Genomic DNA, 24606 nt, shown 5'->3' with positions numbered 1-24606 from the left:
AGGGGTGACACCACCCACAGTGGGCTGGCTCTTCCCAAATAATCAACCATTCAGACCACGCCCCACAGGTATAGCCACAGGCCAATCTGGTCGGAGCAATCCCTCAATTGAGACCCCTCTCTTCCCAGGTGACTCTTAGTTGTGCCAAGGTGACTATTAAAAACTAACCAGGACACCTTTATTTAAGAAATGAAAAAAAAAGAAGAAGAAGAAGAAGAAAATTCATTGGTATTTCTAAGGGTAACACCAGTCATCCTAAGAGGGAAGTTATAGGACTCACAGTTGCCAATTTCTTTAAGCACAAGTATCAGTGGAATAAACTTGACAGTCCAAGTTAAACTCATGCATCCACGGCACACTGAGTTTTGGCAGAGGTACCTGGACCACTTATGGAGAGAGCGGTCTCTTCACCAAATGATATTTGGACAAGTAAACAATCACATGCAAAATAATGAAGTTGGACATTAACTCCACATACCTCTATACAACCATCAGGGCTGCGGATTCCTGAATGTGACATTAGAGCCACGAGCAACAGAAAAGGGATTCCCTTTACATCATCCAAGTTAAAGTGGAATGACAGAAAGACAGACATCCCAACCTGAACTAGGGATGAAAGACTGGAATAGACATGTCTCTAAAGCAATGCTTCTCAACCTGTAAGTCACGACCCCTTTGGGGGGGTTATTGACTCTTTATAGGGGTTGCACATCAGATATCCTGCATGTCAGATATTCACATTACAATTATAACAGTAGCAACTTACAGTTATGAAGTAGCAACAAAATCATGTTATTGTTGGGGTCACCACAGCATGACGAACTGTATGAAAGGGTCCCGGCATCAGGAAGGTTGAGAACCACTGCTCTGGACATTCAGATGGTCGATAAACATGTGCAGACATAGTTGATGCTGTTGTTCAGGAAAACACAAACCAAAGCCATAAGAAAATACTACCATACAGCTCTAGGATGGTTATCTCAGAAACAGTAGAAATCTTGGTGCCGAGGATGTGGGCACATTGAAACCCTCACATATTGTCAACGGGACCATAATGATCCACAGCCACTGTGGAAAGTTTCTTGACCAGTTCTCAAAACTCAAACAGAACTCCTACATACCCTCATAGGCCCACTCCTGTGTATATATGAAAAAGACACTCAAACAAATATGTGTCTACAATGATTTATGGCTACTCACAGTAGCTAAAGATAGAAAGAGATTCAATGCCATCAGTGGATGAATAAACAAATTGTGGCAAATCCATGGTGGAACATTTTAGAGCCATGAAAAAAAAAAAAAAAAAAGGAATAAGACTCTGCTATGTTATAAATCTCAAAACACCTTTATGCTAAATGAACATTATGTAAAAATGTATTCTAAGTAGAATATGGATGTACTTGAAAGACAATGCAAAGTGAAAGGAAGCCGGATTCCATTTACGTTAAAACAGGCACAATAGATACATACATTCTTAGAGAAAGCCTAGCATCTTACTGTGAGGTGATAAAGAACACACTGAAGAACCAGCAAGAGCTGGCGTTGGACCTTGCTGTAAATGTACCCATGGCCGCCAAGCTAGTCACTGAAACAAAAATATCCAAGCTTCAGATTTCCTTGCAGTCGAAATGATGCTTTTGGGTCAGTCACCTCTCCCAATAAACCCTGGATTGCTCCTCTGCGCCAGTCTTAATCTGAAACTCCCCTTTCATCTTAGCAAGCCTTCTTAGACAGCCACCAATTTAGACAGACAGACACTGCAGTGGTTTTCAGCTCAGTGGTGTGTCTAGAATCTCTTGGGTTCATTTCATCCTCAGGGCTCTAACTTTGAGGATCTTAACCAAGAAGGTTGGCTTGAACACTTTGGAACTTGTGATTTCATTTTATGGTGGTGACGGAGTTTAGTCTAAGAATGTGGTGGATCGATCACTGATTTAGTGCCTCCCCTGATGGCTTCACCACCTCTCAGAAGCTAGGCCTTCATGTCCTCCCTGCCTCCAGCCTGCAACACCTTAAGTAGGGGCTTCTGTGAGTTCTCTGTTTATGATCCTTTGTACCCAAGAACATTTCTCAGAATCCCAGTTACATATGTATACAAAATATGTGTACAGATCAAAGTTACTGATAGTACATCATAAAGCAAGTTGTTTTGAAACAATCCATTTAATAGTGTAATGTGTTAAAGCCAAAGGCAAATTTGCACACTAATGAGATGGGGTGAGTGTATTTATTTTTACACAAAGAACTGGATCCCGACTGGACAGTTGATGCTGCCGGACACAGAGCATCTTCAGTGTCTCTTGGAGGTGACGGCTGTTTTGACTGAGGACAGCACTGTACATAAATCCGCAGTGAAGAGCAGAATATGTTTAGGACCGTTTCAGAAACTACTGGAAATTAATACGTGGAATGTGTACTTGAAGAGGCATCGGGACCTCAGCACATTCCTTGTTCTGTTTCCCAGCCATGGTGAGGTTAGACGTTTTCCTTTACCGTGCATTCCCCATCACCATGTGGAGAATCTCTACTGCACCATAAGCCCAAAACAACAAAGCCCAGAGAACACAGACTGAAGTCACAGCCAAAATACATGCTTGGCACCTCCTCCTCCTCAAAAAGAAAAGAAATTGTTGAAAATTCTGCCCTAATCCCAAGTCAAACTCATTGGACTTTTTTTTTTCAAATCCAAGTCAGTAAGTTAAATAGTAATTTTAATTACTATTTGTAATTAAAATTTCCAATACACTATAACTCAAGTGTACTAGCTTGATGCTTACATGGTAAGGAATGAGGGTAGAAAAACATTCAAGGTCCTCATTTTCCAGAAACCATCGTGTTTCTATAGGAGCAGCAGACTCTGTCCAGTAAGAATGCAGTGGTCCTGGGTTTGATCCGAAGTGTTTTAAGCAGCCTTCAGTGGTGTTGCTGGTTTGTCATTATAGTGCAAAGCACACGGGTTGTGTGCTCAGAACCAAGCCTGTTGTGAAGTCACTGGTATCAGCTCCTGGAAACATCTAATACCTGCCATGCATTTGATTCCGAGCTCTTTTATATTTTTTGTCTCTTGCATGGTCAAATGTTTTATGGATAAGGGTTTGTGACCTTCGGTTTAAGAAGCTAGGCTTTGGGGTTGGGGGTATAACTCAGTTGACAGAACATTTGCTTAATATGCCTGAGTCTGTGGGTTTCACTCCCAACACTACATAAGCAAGGTGTAGTGGTGCACACCTGTAATCCCAGCACATTGGGATGTGGAGGCAGGAGGATGAGAAATCCAAGGTCACCCTCAGCTATGTGGTAAAGTCAAAGCTACATGAGATCCCTACCATATAAAACAAAATATAAAATGAAATAAAAATACTAAAATAATATTCATAATGCTAGACTTTAAGATCCCTCCTTCCAGAGTTTCCAGGGGCTGTCAGCTTTCCTCTGACCCTATATCTAGCCACAGGTCATTAGAATAGGCCCACACTCTCCCCTCCCTTGATCTAGGACATGAAAAAATATCTCTGGCAGTCTTTCTGTGTGTTCCAGAGCTCTTAGGACTTTTAGCCACCTTGTGGCCACTCTCTGGGTATTCCTTAGCCCCCCACGGTGAGGATCAGGTAGTCACATTGAGCAGCAAATCTCTTGCACAGCAGGGTCTGGGATAAGGCCTGCACAAGGTGGCCCAGTGTGGGGGGAAGCTGGCTTCAGACTCATAAAGCCTAATCCAGAGACTCTAGCTTTGGACACTTTCTTGACTCTCTGAACTCCACCCTCCCTGACTGACAAAGTTGGTAGATGTGTCTTTTCAGAGCAATGGTGTTTAAAGGGGGAGTGTCTGGAGATGGCAGAAGCTGAGACAGGCTCGCTGTTGGGGCTCAGTGTAAAGCAGTCCCAGGACAAGCTGGCTTGTTCTCAGTGTTTGGGATCTGACTACACCCCGAAGAGGCAAGTGTGTGTTTGCAGGCTTATTTTTAAGTGTGCTAATTGCTTTTTTTTTTTAAAGAGGAATTGTCATAATCGTGTTATTTCAATATTTTGATACAACACATGCTGGTTTTTCTAAAAGGCTTCTGGTCTATTGGGTATGTTCCAGAGCCTTGAGGTTTGGGTTTGGATTAAAAAGGATGGAGTTCTGTGGTCATTTGGCATTCCCTGGCGTCATGTCTTGTGTCAGTACCAGTTCTGGATGTTGGAGGACAGGGAGGGAGGGAGCATTCAATAGCATGGGAACACAGATTCCGAGGGACAGTTGTTTCTGGGAGGAGCAGATGTGGGAACACCTGGGTGGGGCTTAAACCTAGAGCCTGGAGTGGTTCATTTGGTGAGCTCACTCATGTATTGTAACTGAGTTCTTTCTAGGTGCCCATCACTGTTCTAGGTACGGGGAACAAAGAGACTGAACTCAAGTTTTCATGGGCCTGGGGCATTGGGGGAGGGATTCACAAGCTGAAGGTAAAAATGAGCCACAAATGTCTAGAGGTGGCATTGAGCGCTATGGGAGACTTGCAAAAGTGTCACCTTCCAAAGGCGGACTGGACAGTTGAGACAGTGACTGTGAACAGAAATGCAGGCCGGGGGACTTTGCATTCTGGAGTGATGTGATATTCACCTAAAGACGCTTGGCCCTCAACCCATCTTGGTACTGCGGCTGAGGACAGACACTGATCACAGTGCGTGCATGGACCAGCCTGTGGGTTAAGGATGCTGAGCCAGCGAGCTGCTAGTACCCGGTCTGTGTCTTTTGGAGAGGTCCCTTAATCTAGAATTTCACCAAGAGCAGCAAGGATGGCAGCCATGAGCTCTGGCAATGGCAGGGCCACGTGAGAACTTACAGGGTCTTGTTTGAGACTAAGGTTTTGAACCTAAAGGCAGTTGGGTTGATGGGTATGTAGCTGAAGAGATCTAAACCAGCACAGCCACAAAGTCATTGGAGCGTTACCAACAATGTAAAGATAACGATCCAGCCTAGACGGCGGATAAGGAAAATGCAGTATAGATCGTTTTACTCACCCATGAACAGTGATGTCATCTGCAAATTGGGAAGTAGAGCACTTTGTGCTCTATATCCAGACACAGACAGGTATCACCTGTTTTCACTCACATATGAAATTTATACTTAAAGATATGTGCATGAAAGCAGAAGGGACTAAGCTCTGGAAGGAAAGGAATTAGCCAGGTACAATGATACACCTCTGAAAATGTCATCACTAAACCTATAAGGTTTTTTTGTTTTTTTTTTTTTTTTGTTGTTTGTTTGGTTGGTTTCTGTTTTTGTTTTGCACTAATTAAAATGTTAGCAATAACGACAAAGCCAGGAGAGCTGTCAGAGCGAGTGAAGTGGGAGTAGCTCCGTGGGATGGTTCTCTTTAGAGGTTATTCTGGCTACAGGAGGGAGTGGAGGGCTAAGAGAGGGCTGTGGGGACCAGGAGGCAACTGTCATTGTCCACGGTGGGGAGGTGGGGCTGGGCAGATTTCAATTGGAATTGAGAGGTGGGTGGGGGGGTAGGTTTTCGGATGGAGATGATGTCACCGAGAAGAGTCAGAGGACACCGGTGCAAGGTGCTCAGGGAAGCCACAAGAATGCAGGACAGCTTTGAACAGGAGGCTTGTTGAGACCATCTGGAAGGGAGCGTAAGGGGACAGAGAAGAGAGCTCAGGGATGACCAGGACAAACTCCAACATGTGAAGGAAGCCAAGGGAAGATGTGGCCACCTCTTCCAGTCTTCCAGATACCTTACCCACCTCTGTGGTAACACCACCATAGCCCTGCAGAGGGAGCCAGTGAGCACAAGGCGATGTGGGAGTCTGCGGCTGTAAGAGGCAGTCTTCACCCTTTTCTAGGCCATCATAAGGTCCTTAAACAGCGTCTGAGGAACACGAGGAACATGCCACGTGTCCCTGCTCTGTCACACCTCCACCGAAACCTCCCTATACTCATGGCTTCATCCACCAGTCCTTGAGAAGCAGGCACGGCACTATACTTGCAGGGGATGGGTATTTAGTAGCGATGCTGGATTCACAGAGTAATACAAAGCGATAAGCTGTGTCCGCACTCCGTCCACCCTTGCCCTGAGGAAAGAGCCCAGGATCTCACAAGTGCTGAGCAAGCACTCTGCCTCCCCAGTGCCACGTGCTACTGTGGCTCAGGCCTTTCCTTCTCTGTACACACTGATGTCTGCAGATATGACGCTTCAGTGTCCCTGTCTGCTCCTGTCCACACCCAGGCTGAGCAGACGGGGGGGGGGCGAAGCTAATTCCTCTCGTGAACCCCGTGTAACAGTCCTAACCAACCAGGTCTAGCACTGCAGGAAGTGGGAGACAGATCAGGGCCAAGCAGGGTTTGTTCTAGGGATGCGGGTGTTAACAGCCTACGATCCCAGCACTCAGGGGGCTGAGACAGGAGGATTGCTGAGAGTTCAGGGCCATTAATGTGGGAAAATAACCCAGTAAGACTGGAGGGAACTTCTTAGCCGCTAGTCTGTTCCACTCACCAACATAAGGACCAAGAGAAGTCCTGGCTACCCAGGATGCCCAGGAGAAAACTGGCTGCCCGGAGCTCCAGTCCCCATCTCTTCTGATCATCTTGACTGATTACTCCTTGGACCAAGTTCCCCCTCTGTGAAGTGGATGGCTGAGGGGATTCTCTGGTGCTTCTCAGGTGGCCGTGGGGCCAGATTTGCTGGGCAACCAGGAGAAGGTGCAGGGACGCCCACCTCCCAGGGGCCCAGGCTCTTGCCTGCAGAGCCTCTGTGAGAGGAAGGTTCATTGAGGAGCCAAGCAGGCGTCTGAGTCAGGTCACTAGGCTTTCTGCCTTGCGCCGGGGCTATCTCTTTGCCAAGGGGTTGGCATGTTTTTCTCGATTGCTGTTACTGATGCTACTGAATCCTTTCTGTGGTTTTGAGGCACTGACCCGCCCCCTGCCCTCTGTTGTTTTCAGACCTATAGCAGCCAGGGAGAGAGCAACGAAGATTATGAGATCCCTCCTATAACACCTCCCAATCTCCCTGAGCCATCCCTCCTGCACCTGGGGGACCACGAAGCCGGCTACCACTCACTGTGTCACGGCCTTGCGCCCAACGGTCTGCTCCCTGCCTACTCATACCAGGCGATGGATCTCCCAGCCATCATGGTGTCTAACATGTTGGCCCAGGATGGCCACCTGCTGTCAGGCCAGCTGCCCACGGTGAGTCTGTCTCCCAAATGAGCCCCATGGCTCCGGCAAGGGAGGGCCTGAGGGGAGCTGGTTGGCAAGGCTGAGCAGGGGAGCCCTGATCATATGCAGGGTCTGAGTTCCAATGTCTGATTTCGGGGACTCTGCAGGATACGGGGATGACGTGGAGGGAAACTGTTACGTTTACAGCTTTGTGGCAACTTGGGTCTGATTTTGTTGGTTGTTAATAGTATAATCTAAAGTTTATTTCCAGCAGATTTATGGAGATATACATGCCATCAGTTCACACACACACATAGACTGGGTAACTACAATCCATTTGAAATGTTTGCATCCATCCCCTCCCACCGGAAGAGACCTTTATCCCATTAGTCACCATTCCCAACTATCATGCTCAACCCTTGGTCCAAGGCAACCACCACTACTTTCCCTTATCTTGCTCTGTTTTGTTTCGAGACACTCTGTAGTCCTGGCTGGCTGGCCACTCACTATGTAGCCCAGGCTAACCCACTCGCTCTGTTTTTGAAGTCCTGGGATTTCAGGTATATAGCACCACACCCACTTACCAAAGGTTACCTTCTGTCTCTGTCTGTTTGCCTGTCCTGTGTGTTTTATATAAGTAGCCAGGGAGGAGGGTTACCAAGCTGAAATTCAAGGGTAGGTGAAAGACAGTAGGCAGACAGAGGCAGGGAAGGATGTTCCAGAATCCAAGATGGCAAAGGGGTAGTGATCTGGTTGGGTCAGCCTGGGACTGCTTTGTTTCGGGGCCGGAGAGTAAGAGTCTGCAGCTAGCAGAGCCTGGAGCCCGGGGCAGCATGCAGCATCGGGTTCTGAATCCCATGATGAGGGGTTATGGTTTTCTTAACATGATGGCCTGCATGAACTATCAGGTCCTGAGGAAGTCAGCAGAAGAGCCACTTAGGGACTCTCAGCACCATTCTTAACCAACTGTGCCTCGTGTTTCTAACCCTTCATGGTTCGTGTGAGAGTTAAAACTCTCACGTTCATGGCTCGGGTAAGGGGAACATGACACAGCCACAGATAGACAAAGGCTTCAGGCTGCTTCTTTGCAGGAGCTGTTCTGGTGGGTTGTCACTGTGGGCCCACCCCACCCCCATTTCCACACAGCAGGCCTGTGGCTGCAGGCAGCTAGCACACTCGTGGCAAGTGACTAAGTCTTCTAAGAAGAGCCATGGCTGAGGACTGACTGGCTAGACCCACCACTATCTAAGCTGAAGCATCCCTCTAGTGTGTCGGATTGGATGACAAGCTCTCCTGGGGCTGAAGGGCAAGATGCTCGCTCACCTGGCTTCCTGGTCAGAGTCACATGATATTGACTGGGTCATGTTTGCTACCACAATGGCTGCCCAGAAACCACAGCCCAGTTTGTAGCCTGATATAAGCAGAGGCAAGAAGACCGTGAGTTCATAAACAGGCCAGACTAAACTGCACAGTGAAACCTCATTAATACTTAATTGCGAACGCAGTGGAAATGAATGCTCCACTCTCCAGGAATCCTGATTGATTGATTGATGGATTGATTGATTGATGGATTGATTGATTTTGACCCTCATAACAAGGCAAGAGCCCAGTTTGCTCTTCCAACTTGCTGACTGGTTCAGACCCCTCAGTCATGTGCCCTTACCAACATGCAGACTGAAGTTTGAGCCTACAAAACCTGTATTAAAAATAAAGGCCAGCATGGTCTTGCAGTCCCAGCACTTGGGAGTCTAATGCAAGCATAACTCAGCCCGGAGCTTGCTGGTCAGACAGCCACGCCTACTAGGAACGTTTCAAGCTCATGGGAGACCCTGTCCAAAACAGAAAGTGGGCGGCACCAGAGGCTGTCTCCTGGCCTTCACTCGTCCATACCATGGCTAGTCTCCTATGCCTTTCTTAAGCTTCCTGATCACAGCAACTCTGTTCTTTACAAGGCCTGCTATCAGCTGATCACAGACCTCCTCTAGTTCCCCTCGGAAATGATCGCTTACATGAGCTATTCAAACCAGTCCTTTGCTGATTGACTGATTGATTGATTTAATGTATATGAGTATACTTTCCTCAGACACACCAGAAGAGGGCATCTGACCTCATTACAGATGGTTGTGAGCCACCATGTGGTTGCTGGGACTTAAACTCAGGACCTCTGGAAGAACAGTCAGTGCTCTTAACCACTGAGCCATCTCTCCAGCCCCTTTGCTCATTTCTTTACAGCCGATACATATTTCGGACGATGCTCAAATTCTTAGCTCTTCATTAGTCCAGAATTGCAGGGGTTCATTCCATCTTCGGTTCTCTCCTTACTTAATGAAAGATAAGCCTGACCTTGTTACTCAGGGTAGAGCCTCCCTCCCTCCAACCCCTTCCCCCCTACCCCCGCCCCCTGCCAAATGAGAAAGCCAGATAAGATGTGCTGGGAGGGTTAGGAGGCAAGGTTCTTTGGCTACAGAGCTTTTGAATTCATGGGGACAGCCAGGAGAAAGGGCCTGTGGGTGTGCAAAGCTCACTGTTTGTGTGAAGCAAGATTACGGGAGCACCTGCTGGGTGTGAAGCCGCATGCAGAGGGAGTTGTAAAAGCTTTCTCCTACTATGTTCCTCTCTGCTGAGAGAGGCCAGAGGTAAGATGGAGAGGCCAGAGGCGGGGGAAGAGGAAGCATGCATGGCTTCCCCTTTCCGAGGCTGCTCTAGCAAATTACAAACAGCAGCAGCAGAGATCAGTCCACGGGAGACTCTAAAGGTCCAAAGTCAGCGCCTCATGCTGAAACCAAGGTTCCGGGAAGTCAAGCTTCCCTGGGAGGCCCTGGGGTGTCCATCCATACCTTTTCTAGCTTTTAGACTCGGATGCCTCCCTGGCCTCTCTGCCCAAGGGCATCACTAAGGACGTTGACTGGATGCTCAGCAGAGCACAGCAGAGCAGATGACTCTAAGAAACTGCCGGATCCCTCCTGAGAGGAACTGGGTACGAGACAGACCTGTACTTTGTGAATGGAAATGCTACCTGGTTCTCAAGCCAAACCCCTAGAATCACATCCTCCCAAGTCCCTACATCTACCTCCCAGTTCTGCCAGGATGCAGGTAGAAAGAGGACACCCAGAGGGACACCCAGAGGGACACCCAGAGGCCAGGTGCCTTGGGTGTTGTCTCCACAGACCCAGATGTCCCCGAGAGGCCATCTCTGCAGAAGTAGGTGAGACTTTGCTCTTCAGTGGCCATTTTATCAGTGCCAAGACCTCGTAGCTGTGACCCCATCCTTAGCTCTGAGGCTAGTTTCTTCTGGTCACCTGCTTGATTGCTGGGTTTCAGGGGCACTCAAATCTGTCCCCTCTCCTGAGGCTGCCAGTATTATGTACGATACTGGAACCAGACCCCTTTACAAAATTAAATATGCTCAGGGCTTTCTCCCTCAACTTCCACGTCTTAACTGATTAAACATTCGTTTCCCAGACAAAAAGAGTCAATTTAGGATGAAAGCTATATTTTGCCGGTTTAATTTAAAGCGCTGCACCTCCATCTGACCTCTATTTTCATAACTCAATAATTTTATCCTATGTTGATTGTTTCATTTTGAGCGAGATATTGTATTTATAAATCAGTCTCTAAAATGCCCAAAGTCGGAGAGTGGAATTTATTAAGCTTCTCTCGGAGTCTAAGATCACTTCTTCTAGAATTCTCTGGAAAACAGAGCTCAGGGTTGCTGTGTTGAGGGGAAGGGGTCTGCCAGGAAGGGGCGGGACTTGATGGTCTACCAGGAGGGAAAATCCAACCCCAGGGAACCAGAACTACTGGGGTGGGGGGTGGGGGTGGGGGGTAGGGATGGGGGATGCGGGTGGGGATGGGGGGTGGGGGGAGCAGAATCACAATGGAGTCTGGTGGTCAGGAATCTGGGGCTTTTCCAGGTTGTGTCCTTGCAATACTGGAGTGCTGTGGCCTGATCTCAGTCCTCAGTAGAGGAGCAGGACACCAGTCACTAAAACATTCTCCCTCATCTTTGAGGCCGCTGTGCTCAGGTACTTGGTAGTGTGGAGGCTGGAGGGTGATGTTTGGTGTCCTTAACCGGTGTCCACTTTGTTTTGAAGTTACGCATTTGTTGGTTTACGTGGATATGAATGTTTGTTGGTGTGTATGCCTGTGCACCACACATGCATAGTGCCCTTGGAGCCCAGAAAAGGACGTCGGATCCCCTCGGAATAGAGTTAGGGACGGTTTTGAGTCACCACATAGGTGCTGAGAATCAAAGGAGGTCCTTTGGAAGAGCAGCCTGCACTCTTAACCTCCAAGCTCACTGATTGGCTGGCAGGGTTGGTCGGAGTACTAGGGAACCTCCCATCTCTGCCTTCCCGGCACTGGAATTATAGGCACAGAGAGTCCCAGCTTTTTGTGTGGATGTCAGGGATACGAATTCAGGTCTTCGTGCTTGTGAAGCACCCACTTTTTGCTCATGAAGCCATTTTTTTCCAGCCCCTGCTTTCAGTCTTGTTGGATTTCTTGGAACTTCAGATAAGCCACTCCTCCCTCAGCCCCCGCTGGACTTAGGATCCCTGCCTTGGAGCAAAGGCACAACTACTTTGCAGCTTCACTGTACTAGTCCGGCATGTGGATAGGGGGCGGTTAGGCTTCCCAGTGCCTCCACTACGCACACCACGTAGTTGCGAACCTACGAAAACTAAGATCATGTCTCAGGTGCTGGGTTTTAGACCCTTTGTACTCTAGTCTCTGTTCCAGGGTGTTTGCAGAACTTGGTTGTTCTCCTAGGACACTAGGGTTAGGGGTCAGGCCTGGGGACTCCCAACTCAGGCGAATGAAGGGCCTCTGCAGGCCAGTATTCTCGGAGTAGTCATTAGAGGTGGGACCCAAATCTACTTGCATTTGACCTGCTTGCTTTAAATTCTCTGATGAGAGAACGTACACACAGCCTTGTTGGCCTGCCTGGGAATGGGGAGACCCAACTGCAGGCCCTTAATAGACCTTCTAACACCGCTCTGCCCTCACTGCTGCATGCTGTTCCCTGCCCGGGTTTCTTCCTGCACTCTGCTCCTCTGGCCCTACCCCCAGGCTCAGTCTACCTCTTTGGTGATCATGGGGTAGAGACACAGTGAATCTCCCTCAGAGTCTGAGGCACAAAAACCCAAGGTCTCCACCTCAAACCTTTGTCCCTGACACTTCTTAGTGACCGTAGCCACACACCCCAAGGCCAACCAATCTTTATTATTTTAAAAAATTATTTATATGTTTTTATTTTATGCACATTGATGTTTCATGTGCTCGAGTATCTGTGTGACATGTCTGAAGTCCTGGAGTTGGAATTACAGACAGTGGTGAGCTGCCATGTGGTTGCTGGGATTTGAACCTGGATCCTCTGGAAGAGCAGCCAGTGCTCTTAAGCACTGAGCCATCTCTCCAGCCCTGTTTTTATTATTCTGAAGATGTGAGTGTTTTCATTTTGTGCTTGCATAGTCAGCTTTGCCTTGTAATAAGCCACTACAACATTTAATGGCATAAAACAGTTCGTCTTAACTACCTCTCTTGATTCTTAAGCTTCATGAACTTGAATTCTTGAGATTCATGACCTGCCTCTTGTGACTTCAGAGGTCAGCTAGCCATTTGCCTGGGCCCAGTGTCTAGGACAGTCTTACATCTCAGCACCCGGCCCATGTCAGCTGAAACCAGTTGTGGTATCTTAGCTACGAGTGTCTCATCACCAGGAACCTAGAGAAAGAGTAGGCCCCAAGGTGCAAATTTTCAAAAATTCTTATGAGCTGCTAAGCCTTTGGCCAAAGCCAGTGACATGGTCAACCCAGAGCAGCAGAGCAATAGACCCACTTCCTGGACAGAGCAGAGTCAGGCAGAAGGAGATAGCTAAGGAGACAGGATGGTGGCCGTTGGTGTGACCTGGCGTGGTTAGTTTCAACTGTCAGATTGACTCGCTCTGGAATCACTAAGAGTGTTTCAGTTGGGAAAACTGTCGGGATCAGGTTGGCCTGGGCATAGCTCTAAGGGATTGTCTTGTGGTGATTGCTGTGAGGAAACCCCATCCTTTGTGGGCACCACCATTCCCAGGTGAGCAAGCAGGCAGTGTACATTCATTCATTTCCCTGTTTGTGATTATGGTGAGAAGAGCTTCTCAAGTTCCTGCCTTAACTTCCCCAAAATGATAAGAATGTGGCCCGGTATTAAAAATCCCTTCCTTCCCTAACTGACATTTTGAAAGCATTGTTCTGGTTAGGCTTTTGCTACCTTGATACAAGCTAGAGTAGTTTGGGAAGACGGAACCTCAATTGGAAAATGCCCTTACTGATTGGTCTTCTGGGAAGCCCACGGGACATTTTTTAAATTAAGGATTGATGTGGAAAGGCCCAGGCTATTGTGAGTGGGGTTACCCCTAGACAGGGGGTCCTGGGTGGCACAAGAGAGCAGGCTAGCAAGCTGAGATGTAAGGAGCAAGCCAGTAAACAGCACCCTCTGTGGCCTCTGCTTCAGTTCCTGCCTCCAGGTTCCTGCCCAGGACTGGATAGTGAGACTGTAAACTATAAAATAAAATAGACCCTTTCCTCACCAAGTTGCTTTTGATGAAAGTGTTTTTAATTCAACAATAGAAACCTAACTAAGATATATTATCTATCTATATATTTACCCATCTATCAGTCTATTTTGTTTGGAGAGAGAGAGAGACAGAGAGATTTCTTGTCTGTTTGTCTGACTGTCTGTCCTTCAGAGGACAACTTGAGGGAATCAGTCTCCTCACTGCCTCCATATGGGACCTGGGAATCAAATTCAGGTCATAAGGCTTGGCAGCTTGCAGCTATACCCATTGAGCAGTCCTACCCCTCCCTCCCACCCCGAGCACCCCTCCTCCACCCCCCCTTGCTTTTTGTCAGGACACTTTTATCACAGGGCCACAGAAAAGAGAGTAGGACACTTCATGTTTTCCTTCCCTCCTCCCTCCCCTCTCCCGTCATTGCTGATATCCTGTTTTCTTGATTTTTAACCCCTTCCAAAAGTCACGGGCATGGCTTGAAGCTCACACTGAGCTCTGTTTAAAACCCGCCTCCTACACTTGTTTCCACTGGTTTGGGACCCAGAGCAGGGGATTCAGAGTCCTGTGCCTCAGTTTCTTCATCTCTACCAAGGAGGTCAGGGCCCTTGCCCTGTGGGAACTTGGAAAGTCTGTGGTTGGAGGACTCTAAGTGGCACACAGTAGGTCCAACCAATATAAGCCACTGTGCTTAGAAAACTGGGTGTGAGGAGATGCCACCTCATCTCTAAGTTCGGCCAGCCTGGCCTGCCCGGTGCGGGCTGAGCTGTCCACCAAGGCAAGTCTCAAGATGGGAGCTGGAGAGCCAGGTGGGAGGCCCTTGAAGGCTGAAGATGGGGTGGGGGCAGCTAGGGGTTGGCAGAACCAAGGCACGGTGTCATGATGTTATTCGGGCCTTGGCATTTAAAACAAGGGCCCAAGAAACAGCTTGTCTTAGCTCCGTGACCAGGGGAGGCATCAATCACAGTAAAACCAGAAGGAACCATGTTTTTGACTCCTGTAGGACAGGAGTGGGCAAAAGAGCAATTTCCAAAATGGGCCCTGGCCGAACAGAAACAGGGCCACTCAGAGGCCCCATGTTTTCTTGTTACGCACTGGAGTTTGGGTGCAGTGCCCCTCCCCCACGTTTTTTCAGAAGCCATAAGCCAAAGAAATGTGTCTTTTTTACATTTTGTAAAACTCAGGGAAAAATGGCTTTAAACAGCTTTTACTCCCCTGCTATAATTATTTATTTTCAAACACTCCTGCAGGGGACTGCTCCGTCTTCTTATCCCGGACTCCTTTTGCTCATAAATGAACCATCACTTCAATAAATCATTATGAAAACAGAGACTAACACCAGCTCTGAGAGGTTGAAAGATTTATGTAACACATTTATGTCTCCCATTTTCTCATTCTGGTACTCCGCTGCAAAAGCTAAGCTAATAAAAGCTGCTATTAATATTTCTTGTTGCCTAGCAACCCGAGAACGGGAGTAATAGCTTGGGCTAGAAAAATAGATGACCGATAAGGAAAAATTCAATTCTTTTATTATCTCAGGGGAAATGCCCTTTTACTGGAACATTATGATGTACGAGTGTGAAGTTGAACACAAAAGATTTGTGTGTGTGTGTGTGATTGTGTATGTGTTTCTATTTTTAATGAACATCATTTTACCTCCCCTAACTCTTTCTGGCCACTTTTGTTTTCCTTTGCACCCCCTGCCATCCCATCTCTCATGCTTAATTTAGCAACTAGTGTAGTTAAGAATCTGTCAGTGTTTCTTTTTTTAGTTTAAAAATGTTTTCTGCAAAGGTTTACAACTTGGTCATAAAAATTCACTCCCTGTTAGGACTCAGGGCAGTGATAAGCCAGTGTGCAGCTGGCTTCTTCACAAATGGATCACATTGGTTGAGAGATAAGATTCATGGAATTTTTTTTCCCAAGAAGGAAGGTCAGAATGAAATAAAGTATATTTTTCCCCCACCCCCTGTGTTGAAGGTTTTTTTTTTTTTTTTTTCCTGTCTCTACTGAGAATAGTTTGCCCTGAAGTTTGGGAGTGTGTTCAGTGAGGGTAAGGTTGGGACACAGTCATTTATTGAGCACATGCTGTATAAAGTTTGGGCTCATTGCCTCCCAACATTTGTCTGATATGGAAAGGGGGGCTTAGAAAGCTTGAGTACTGATTAAAGTAGCCGTGTGTGCGGTGAGGACCTCACACATGTATGCTTTCTTAACCATGAGCCCGCTGCTGACTTGTTGGGCAGGACGGTTCTCTGCAGAGGAGGGCTGTCCTATTCACTGTCTGATGACTGCTGTCTCTGTCTCACCATTGAGCACCCCTCACCCAAAAGCAAGAACAAACCAGTCTCTCCGGGACCAGGAGGATAGCTCGGCCAACAAAGCTGTAAAGTACTTGCCTAGCGAGAATGAGAGACAAGTTTGATCCTGAGAACCCACATTTTAAGAAGCCAGATATGCCCGCATACACCTGTAACCCTAGTTCCCCAGACAGCAGAGATAGGCAGATCCCTGGGGCTCTTTGACCAGCCAGTCTGCCTAGTGAACTTCAGGTTATTGGGAGACCCTGACTCAAAAATCAGGGGCAGAACGCATCTGGAGACTCCTAATTGTCTTCTGACCTCCAACTGCACACGCATGCATATCTGCTTACACGTGTGTGCACAGGCACGAACACTAAATAAATTTTTAAAATTATTTTAAATTTTAAAAAGCATTGCATCAAAATATTATTTTCCTGACGTCTGCGCTTTCTGATGGCCCCTTATAGTTTATGAATGATATTCTTGCCTTTCCCAGTCTCAGACCACAGGGAAGCCTTCTGAGCAGAGGGAATTGTACATAACAGTTCCCACTTAGAAATGATCTTTGCCACCCAAGGGACATCTAGCAATGTGTATAAATAGTGTGTGAGTGGATATATGTGTGCATGTGTGTGTGCAGATGTGTGTGTCCAGATGTACACATGTGCCATGGCATGCAGGTGATAGTTAGGGCATAACTTGCTGACTCTCACTGTCTGTCTTATGGTTCCCAGATATCAAAGACATGAAAGTAGGTATCATTTCTCTACTGCAATCATTTTAAAGATCAGAGTCAACACAACAATGTAGGCACTGTACCAGGCATTCTTGTAACGGCGAGAGCAGGCTGAACACATGGAAGTTTCCACTGTCTGTTTCTAGGCTACATGGAACAGCCTGAACTAAGCCTGTGTTGTACCTTCTCCAGCACAGGCATCTGGTAGGGGCCAGCTAGCCACTGGTGTCTGGTTAGCACTGAGTGAGTGGCAAGGGGCTATTAATTGCCCAGTATCCCCGAGCTGGACAAAGTAGAGAGCTGGAACCTGAAGCCAAGCTTCAGATTCCAAGTTTGGGGCTCTTGCCAGTCTTTAGACGGGTTGGGCTGACTCTTCACTGCTTGCAGGGTTGTATTCAAGCCAAGAGAGATGTAAAGGCACCCTGGGGTGCTTCTAGTCTGGAGATGGGACACAGAAGCATCCCTGAATTCAGCCAGCATCCAATTGTCTCTCTCTGGAAATGGTTCACTTCAGCCTTACAACCTCCATGCCAGGCAAGAGCTAGTGAGGACCAGTCACCTAACCACCCTCAAGAACAGACCCACCGTAGCTGGCCCTTGGAGGGCCCTCATGAGCATGTGGTCCTATATATCTTGGCCTATGGGGCACATAGAGTACGCTTTGGCCATGTATCTTCTAAGGAAGTTTCTCCATGTGGATGAGTTAATTTTCTATAGTTGTGCTCAGCTAATTGCTTAGCTCTCTTATCCTTTTATATTTGGCATTGCCTTTAATCTTCTACTCTGGGGAGGAAGTGCTGCCATATATACATACATATATACACATATACATACATATATACATATACACACAAATACATACACATACATATATACACATATACATGCACATACATATATACATACACATACATATATAGACATATACATACATATACATACACATACATATATGTTACAGGATGACAAAGCATAAAGTGAGAAAAGACTTGGCTAGACAGCTATCATAATGGCTGTCAAGGTTTCTAGGCAACCTCTTGGTGACTGAATGGAGACTGACTGAGACCTGCCTTCTGTACTTAGCTCTTATAGAATCCTTTCAGGCTCCTGTGGTTGCAGGAAACATGAGATACTCAGAGCTAGTAGACGGTCCCTGGTGCTCCAAGACAAGCCTGGAGGACACCTGCCGAGACTTCCAGGTTTTTCTGTCCTAGAATAAGGAAGAATTGAGTGGGGACAGAGATAGGGGTGGGCTGGACGGATGGCTCTATTGTCTAGAACACCTGGGGCTGTTCCCTGAGTTTGATTCCTGGCACCTATATCAGGTGGCTCACAACTACTTCTCGGGAAGGGGAGCATCCAATTTGATCTTCTTGATGCCACCATCACCCCCCCCACACACACACACACTCATGGCATACACTCACAAGACACACATAACTACTAAAATAAGAATAAACATTAAAATAAAATATCAAGTCCCAGCTCTTAGAGAGCAGAGGCAGGTGGATCACTCTGAGTTCAAAGTCTGTAGCAAGTTTCCAGGACAGGCAGAGCTAAAACAGCAACAACAACAATAAACCAGCAACAACAGCAAAATTTAAAACTATCAAAACTAAACTAAAAATCTGGACCAGGGACACGTGAATTGTGGCAGAAGCAGAGTCGGTTTATTAAGAGAATATTCCAGATTGTGGAAGAGAGCCAGAAGCTAAGACAGGTTAGGAACTCAAATGGTATTGGGCCAAGACAGTCTTGACCTTTTATGGGTCCTGTTCATAGCCAACCCCCCCCCCACACACACACACACAACTCCTCCTGTTCTTCCTGAGCATTCATTCTCTGTTCCCCACCTGTAGCCCGGAAATGGAGAGGTTTCTAGATATTTTATCTGCCACCATCCTTGTTAATCCCAGTGCCTCTTTCTCCCTACCCTCTTCTCCTGCCACAGGGGCAGGGAAGGCTTCCTAGGGGTGGTGACTTTCAGACTAGGCCTCTGGGACAGAGGAGAAGGCAACAGGGAAAGCTGGAGAAAAAGCTTGGCCCTGTGGGGAATCTCTCTGTATAAATCTCCATCCCCCTCTCCCCTGCCATGCCTGTGATGTTTTATGGTTGCTTAGCCGCCCTCTGGAACCGATCCCTCCACCCCCTGCCAGGCTGCTAATCAGAGCTGTGACCCCCTGGCCTTGGAGTGCACAAAGGCCAGGTGTTTAACAGTCTTCCAGGCAAGATGCCAAGCTCTGCAGCCGAGTGCAAGCGGGGAGAATACAGGGGAAATCGCAGTGACATCCGTCAGCCGTAGTTCCAATATTACTGTGTGTAATGGCTCTCTCCTCCGAGTGCATATTCAGTACCATGTTTGGGAAAATGAGGTTTTAATGTACCATCGGCATAGCTGAGAAGCCATCGATGTCTCCGCAGAGTGTCAGGATCGCATAAAACTTGAGATTTATGGGAGTCGTTTCCCACCCTGCTCCGTCTGGATAATAAAAAGTCTGGCTCGTGGGCTCTTCCTCTCAGCTGTGGCTTTGACCATTTAGAACTTCGAGGAGCCTTTTATAAAAGACAGCTAGACAGGCAAAACTCATCTAAATATTAAAGCTCCGGGAGGGAGCACGGTGCTCCCGGAAGACTCTTGATACATGTTTCCAGGAGACTCTTCCTGTGGGAGACTGGGACATACCAGCAGAAGTGCTGTGGCCAGGCTGTGGTGGTGATAGCCGATCCCATGCCCTTCACTGGAAGCCCAGAGCTTTGCTGTCCCTGTTGTTCCTGGAGAGTAATCCTGGGCATGTCTTCCCATTAGTCCCTTAGCTTTGAGTGAGATGGAACTGACTGGTCTGAAACCTAGCACTTGGGAAGTGGAGGCAGAAGGGTCCAGAGTTGAAAGCCAGCCTGGGCCACATGAGACCCTGTTTATTTTATTATTTTATTTTATTAAGGCCAGTTCACTTCCCCACTGGTCACACTTATTCTTATGCTGAATGGACGTTAGCCACATGACTAAGCAGCTCAAAGGAGTTTGTAAGATGCTGTTGTCCCTAAGGTTGTAGCTCAGAGCCAAGGGTCAGGAAGAGTCCCGAAAGGCTAGAAGGGGGGACTCTAGAGCGGGGTGTCAGGGGTGGTGTCACCCAACTATGTGAGCTCAGCCAGTGTTTAACCTCTCTGGCCAGTTGCCTCATTGGATTGTGAGATCCCATGTTCTAGGTCAGAACTGGGGGTTCTGCCCGGTCCCCCAGGAAACTCTGGCATATGAATTAGACCACAGCACTTCTGGGATCTGTACCCCCACGGGAAGTGTGAGTTGGTCTTAAAGAGAGGCTGGTAAGCTCATGTAGATTCCCTAAGCAAGAGATTCCCCTAGGTATTGGGAATCTAGAGTTAGCTGCAGTTTCATTATATCCACAGATTAAGATAGAGGAGACTTTACGCCGTCATTCTGAGTTGTACCAGTCAGGCACACAACATGAGTGTCCATCTCTTTAAATGCTTCTGTCTTTCCTTGTTTGCACTCGTGTACTTAGCTGAACATCTTCTGACTGTGAAGTCTGTACAAGCATCCGCTGTGTCTCTATGGTGAGAATTCTTCAGATCTAGCTTCTAAGTTTTCTGCCTGTCACTAGGACATCAGTCTGGTGGGAAAAGCAAGACCAGGATGTCTGACCCGGGCTTTCCCCGTCCCCATAAGGATGCCATATAAGTGTCAGGAGTCTGAGTCTTCAAATCGTCTGTGTCATGTTTATTTTTGCATGGCAGTCTCAGGCTCCAGCTTCATAAAACCTGAAGTTTGGAAGCTCCAAGCTAAGCTCTTGTTGTCTGCAGAGAAATCCAAGGTTGAAACTCCATCTTTTGAGTTTCCCCAGTAGCAGGTAATAAGTTCGATTCATAGAGAGGAAGCCAATCACAGGTGGGTTCAGCTTACCACATGACGGCCATGTGATTTGCCCTTGGCATGATACTGATTGGCATATTTTCAGAAACTCCTCATTTTTTCAACACACTTGTGATGTTTGTGGAGATCAATCCAGAGTGTATTCACTGAACCTTGAGATGATCTAACAGGGTTCCTTCCTTCGTATATGGAGTTCATGGATTTGTAGAGTCCCAGTATTTATTCTTTCTACTTTGTACTGTATGTATAGATACTATATATACATACAAGCACATGTGCTTTTGAATATGGGCTTGGTTGTATTCAGGATTTATAGTAAGATGAGCAGGTAGCTAAAGGGAACAGGGTTGGAGTGTATGTGTGTGTGCATGTGTGTGTATGTGTGTGTGTGTGTGTGCTTGTGTGTGTGCACACACACGCGCACATGTAGAAACCATAAGTCAACATTAGTCCTTTTGAATTGCTCTCCAACTTTAAAAAAATAAATGATTGTATTTTTATTTGTTTGTTTTGTGTGCAGGGAAGATGTAGCTTGTCTTTTGCTACTTTACAGGTTCTTCTTTCTTCTACCCTTCTCTACCCCTACCACACTTTTAACCCCCTAACACTAAATAGGAGATAAAAAGGATAGATAGGAAAGGAAAGAGATCCCTTAATACAGTCAGTGGTTGGAAAGTGGGCAACGTTGTCATTAGACTACTTCTGGCTGTTTAGGAGGCAGGAGTTCCTTGGGGCAAGTTTGATCTTCAAAATCTGGATATCTAATTTCTTCTTGTTGTTTCTTCTTTTTGTATGACTACTTAACAAACTGCAACCAACAACCTACCACCTCTCTCAGGATCCTAGTATTTATACACCCTCTTAAAAAGTCCCCAGAATTCCAAGCATCACACAATCACAGAAACTTTCTGCTGACAGAAAAGAGAAATCACACCCCTGCTAGAGCATGAGGCAAATCACAGTCAGCTGCTGTGGACAGTCTGAAGCAGCCCCACACCTGGAATTCAAATGAAAATATATTCTTACGATACTTCTGTGTTTTCTACAGAAACCAAAATTCCAAAGTCGTCACTATATACGTGTAAGTTAGAGGACAGCTTGCAGGAATATGTTCTCTTCTTCCCTGCGGTTTTGGGGATTGAACCCAGGTCTTCCTGCTTGGGGGGAAGTTCCTTCACCTGCTGAGCCTCCTTACTGGCTCTCCACCTTATTTTTGTTATTATTTTTTAATCTCACTGAACCCGGAGCTCACTGATTCAGCTAGAATGTTTTCTCCTGTCTTGGCCTCCCTCCAATATCAGAAGGCATGACCCTCAGCTCCTGGCTTTTTCTATAGATGCTGGGGATTGAGCTCAGCACCTCAGGCTTGCAAGTACTTTACCTACTGAGTTATCTCCACAGGCCTTGTTGTTGTTGTTGCTGTTGCTGTTGCTGTTGCTGTTGTTGGGGGTGGTTTATAGACAGCTTTCTCATACCTCAGCAATAGGCGTACACCAGCTTCATGTGACAAAGAGCTGACAGAGCTGGGACCCTCAGCTACAGCACTGGTTGTGGGTGGCATTGTTTTATCGTTTGCAGCCCTCATGGCCGTTAGACGCCAGCGATTTTCCTAGTGTGGTATGTCTCCGATTCCGTCCTGTCCAGAGATCTCTTCCTCACTGGCTCTTCTTCATTTAATTTTATTTTAAGAATTGGCCATCAGTTATGTTTGGATTCTATTGTTTTTCTTTCCCTTAATTTATTCATTCCCCCCTTTATGTTTATGAATCTCACCCTCCTTCTGTAGCAGTTTAAATTTTTCATTTTCAATCCTCATGTCCCTTCGTTCATTTACTTTTATTGTTTATTGTTTAATAATAAAGGTTATGGCAGTACATATTTTTTCTGAATATGGTGTTGGCTGGCTGTTCCCTATAAATTTCGCAATGAAGTGTTCTTACATCTTTTTCTTCTTTCTTCCCTAGACATAGCTTTGTGGGTTTTATTAAGATGTCATGTTTTCATTGTTTTAAAAATTAAAGAAGAAAGAAAATCTATTAAAACCATGCCACTACCCACAAATAATTTATCAACCTGGTCGTTTGCTAAGTGCCTTTTCAGTCATTTTCAGGTTTTAGATTCACAGGGAACTAACAAAAGGCACCTCTTCTGGTACTTTCTAGTCCATTTTATCGGAGTTGTCCTGTGACCCACGAGTTATTTGTGGCCTGTATGACAGACAAGCTTCCATGTGTATGATTTCGGATTGTGGATGTCATAGTTACTATACTACTGCTGTGATGAGACACCATGACCACGACAACTCTTATAAAAAAAGCATCTAATGGGGGGCTGGCTTTCAGTTTCAGGGGGTTTGCTCCCAATCATCATGGCCGGAAGCCGACAGGCATGGCATTGGAGTAGTAGCTGAGAGTGTTATATCATAATCCAGAGGCGTGGGGGGGGGGAAGAAGATAAAGAAAGAGAGAAAGGGAGGGAGGGAGGGGGGAGAGGGAGAGAGGGAGGGAGGAAGGGAGGGAGGGAGGAAGGAAGAGAGGGAGGAAGGAAGAGAGGGAGGGAGAGGGGGAGAGGGAGAGAGGGAGGGAGGAAGGAAGAGAAGGAGAGAGGGAGGGAGGGAGGGAGGAAGGAAGAGAGGGAGAGAGGGAAGGAGAAAGGAAAAGAGGGAGAGAAGGAGGGAGGGAAGGAGAAAGGAAGAGAGGGAGGGAGGGAAAGAGAGAGAGACTGGGGTATGGGCTTTTGAAACTTCAAGACTCACTTCTAGTGACACACCTCCTCCAACAAGGCCACACCTAAACTCTCTCAAACAGCTTCACTCCCTGGTGACTCAGTGTTCGAATATATGTACCAATAGGGGAATAGGGGCCATTCTCATCCAAACCACCACATTGTCCTCTTTTTAGTAGGATGTGTAGTATTTCACTGTTTGACATTCCCTCATGAACTTGACTTCAACAAATCTTTGTGCATATGTGGTGTGTGTGTGTGTGTGTGTGTGTGTGTGTGTGTGTGTGTGTGTAGGTAAACATGCACATGCCACAGTATGCACACACAGGTCAGAAAACAACCTCAGGTGTTCATCCCTGCCTTTCATCTTGATGCTTGCCACTTCGGACCCCAGGCCAGTTGACCCTCAAGCTTCTGGGAATAATTTCTTCTCTGCCTTCTACCTTGTCATAAAAGCCCCGAAGTTACAGATGTGGGTCAACACATCTGCTTTACATAAGTTCTGGGGATTCAAACTCTGGTCCTCATGCTTGCTCAGTAGACACTCGACCTGCTGGGCTGTTTCTGGCCTGTGACCTTGACACTTTGATCTATTTCTAACTTGTCTCTGTATAAGCTCAAGACAGACCCCATAAAAGTCATGAAAGCAGCTTTTGTGGCTGAAGCCCTGGAAGAAGAGGGGAGGAGTCTGGTCAAGAGAAGTCTCTTCCAGCAGAAGTCAAGCTGTATCTTGACCTACACACATGGAGATCTGAAGTGGGGTGACACCATGGAATCTGCCCCATCTTATACATGGGGTAAACTGTTTCTACTCCATGCCAGCCTGGCCATAGGCTGGGGGTGAGTAACACCTTGAAATCAGCCACATGTATTGGCTGAGAGGTGTTCTCTAGCGAAGAGGTAGTCTGAGCTTAACTAGCCAGCACTCCTAGCAGTACCTGCAGGTGGAATGCTGGCCTCTGCTGCTGCTTCAGCTGCTGCTGCTGCTGCTGCTGCTGCTGCTGCTCTGAGTTTCTGCTGCCTCAGCAATTCCTCACAGGAGCAGTCTGTATCCCTGGAAATCTTTGGCAATGATACAGATTTTAAAAAGCAATTCTATTTACTCTCTCTGTCTCTGTCTCTTTCTGTGTGCACACACACACACACGTGTGTGTGTGTGTGTGTGTGTACATTCCACAGCACATATGTGGAGGTCAGAGGACAACTTACATTAGTCATTTCTCTCCTTCCATCATATGGAAGTCAGGGCTGAACCGA

The 24606-nt window shown here is 46.9% G+C and overlaps 1 protein-coding gene across 4 annotated transcripts in view; it reads left to right on the top strand.

Annotated features, from left to right (window-relative positions):
- Positions 1-24606, top strand: part of TOX2 (TOX high mobility group box family member 2) — a gene marked incomplete at both ends in the record, with an annotated part of 116436 nt that overhangs the window by 64309 nt on the left and 27521 nt on the right. For all 4 annotated transcript variants that reach the window (XM_080925317.1, XM_080925318.1, XM_080925316.1 and 1 more), the window contains one exon: positions 6929-7174. In XM_080925317.1, the coding sequence (XP_080781443.1) occupies positions 6929-7174 (246 nt within the window). The remainder of the gene's footprint in view (positions 1-6928; positions 7175-24606) is intronic.

The sequence above is a fragment of the Micromys minutus genome (assembly GCF_963924665.1).
Source record: "Micromys minutus genome assembly, chromosome: 11".
Lineage (NCBI taxonomy): Eukaryota > Metazoa > Chordata > Mammalia > Rodentia > Muridae > Micromys > Micromys minutus.
Note: the sequence above shows the minus strand (reverse complement) of the source record. Positions and strands in the feature narration are given on the sequence as shown.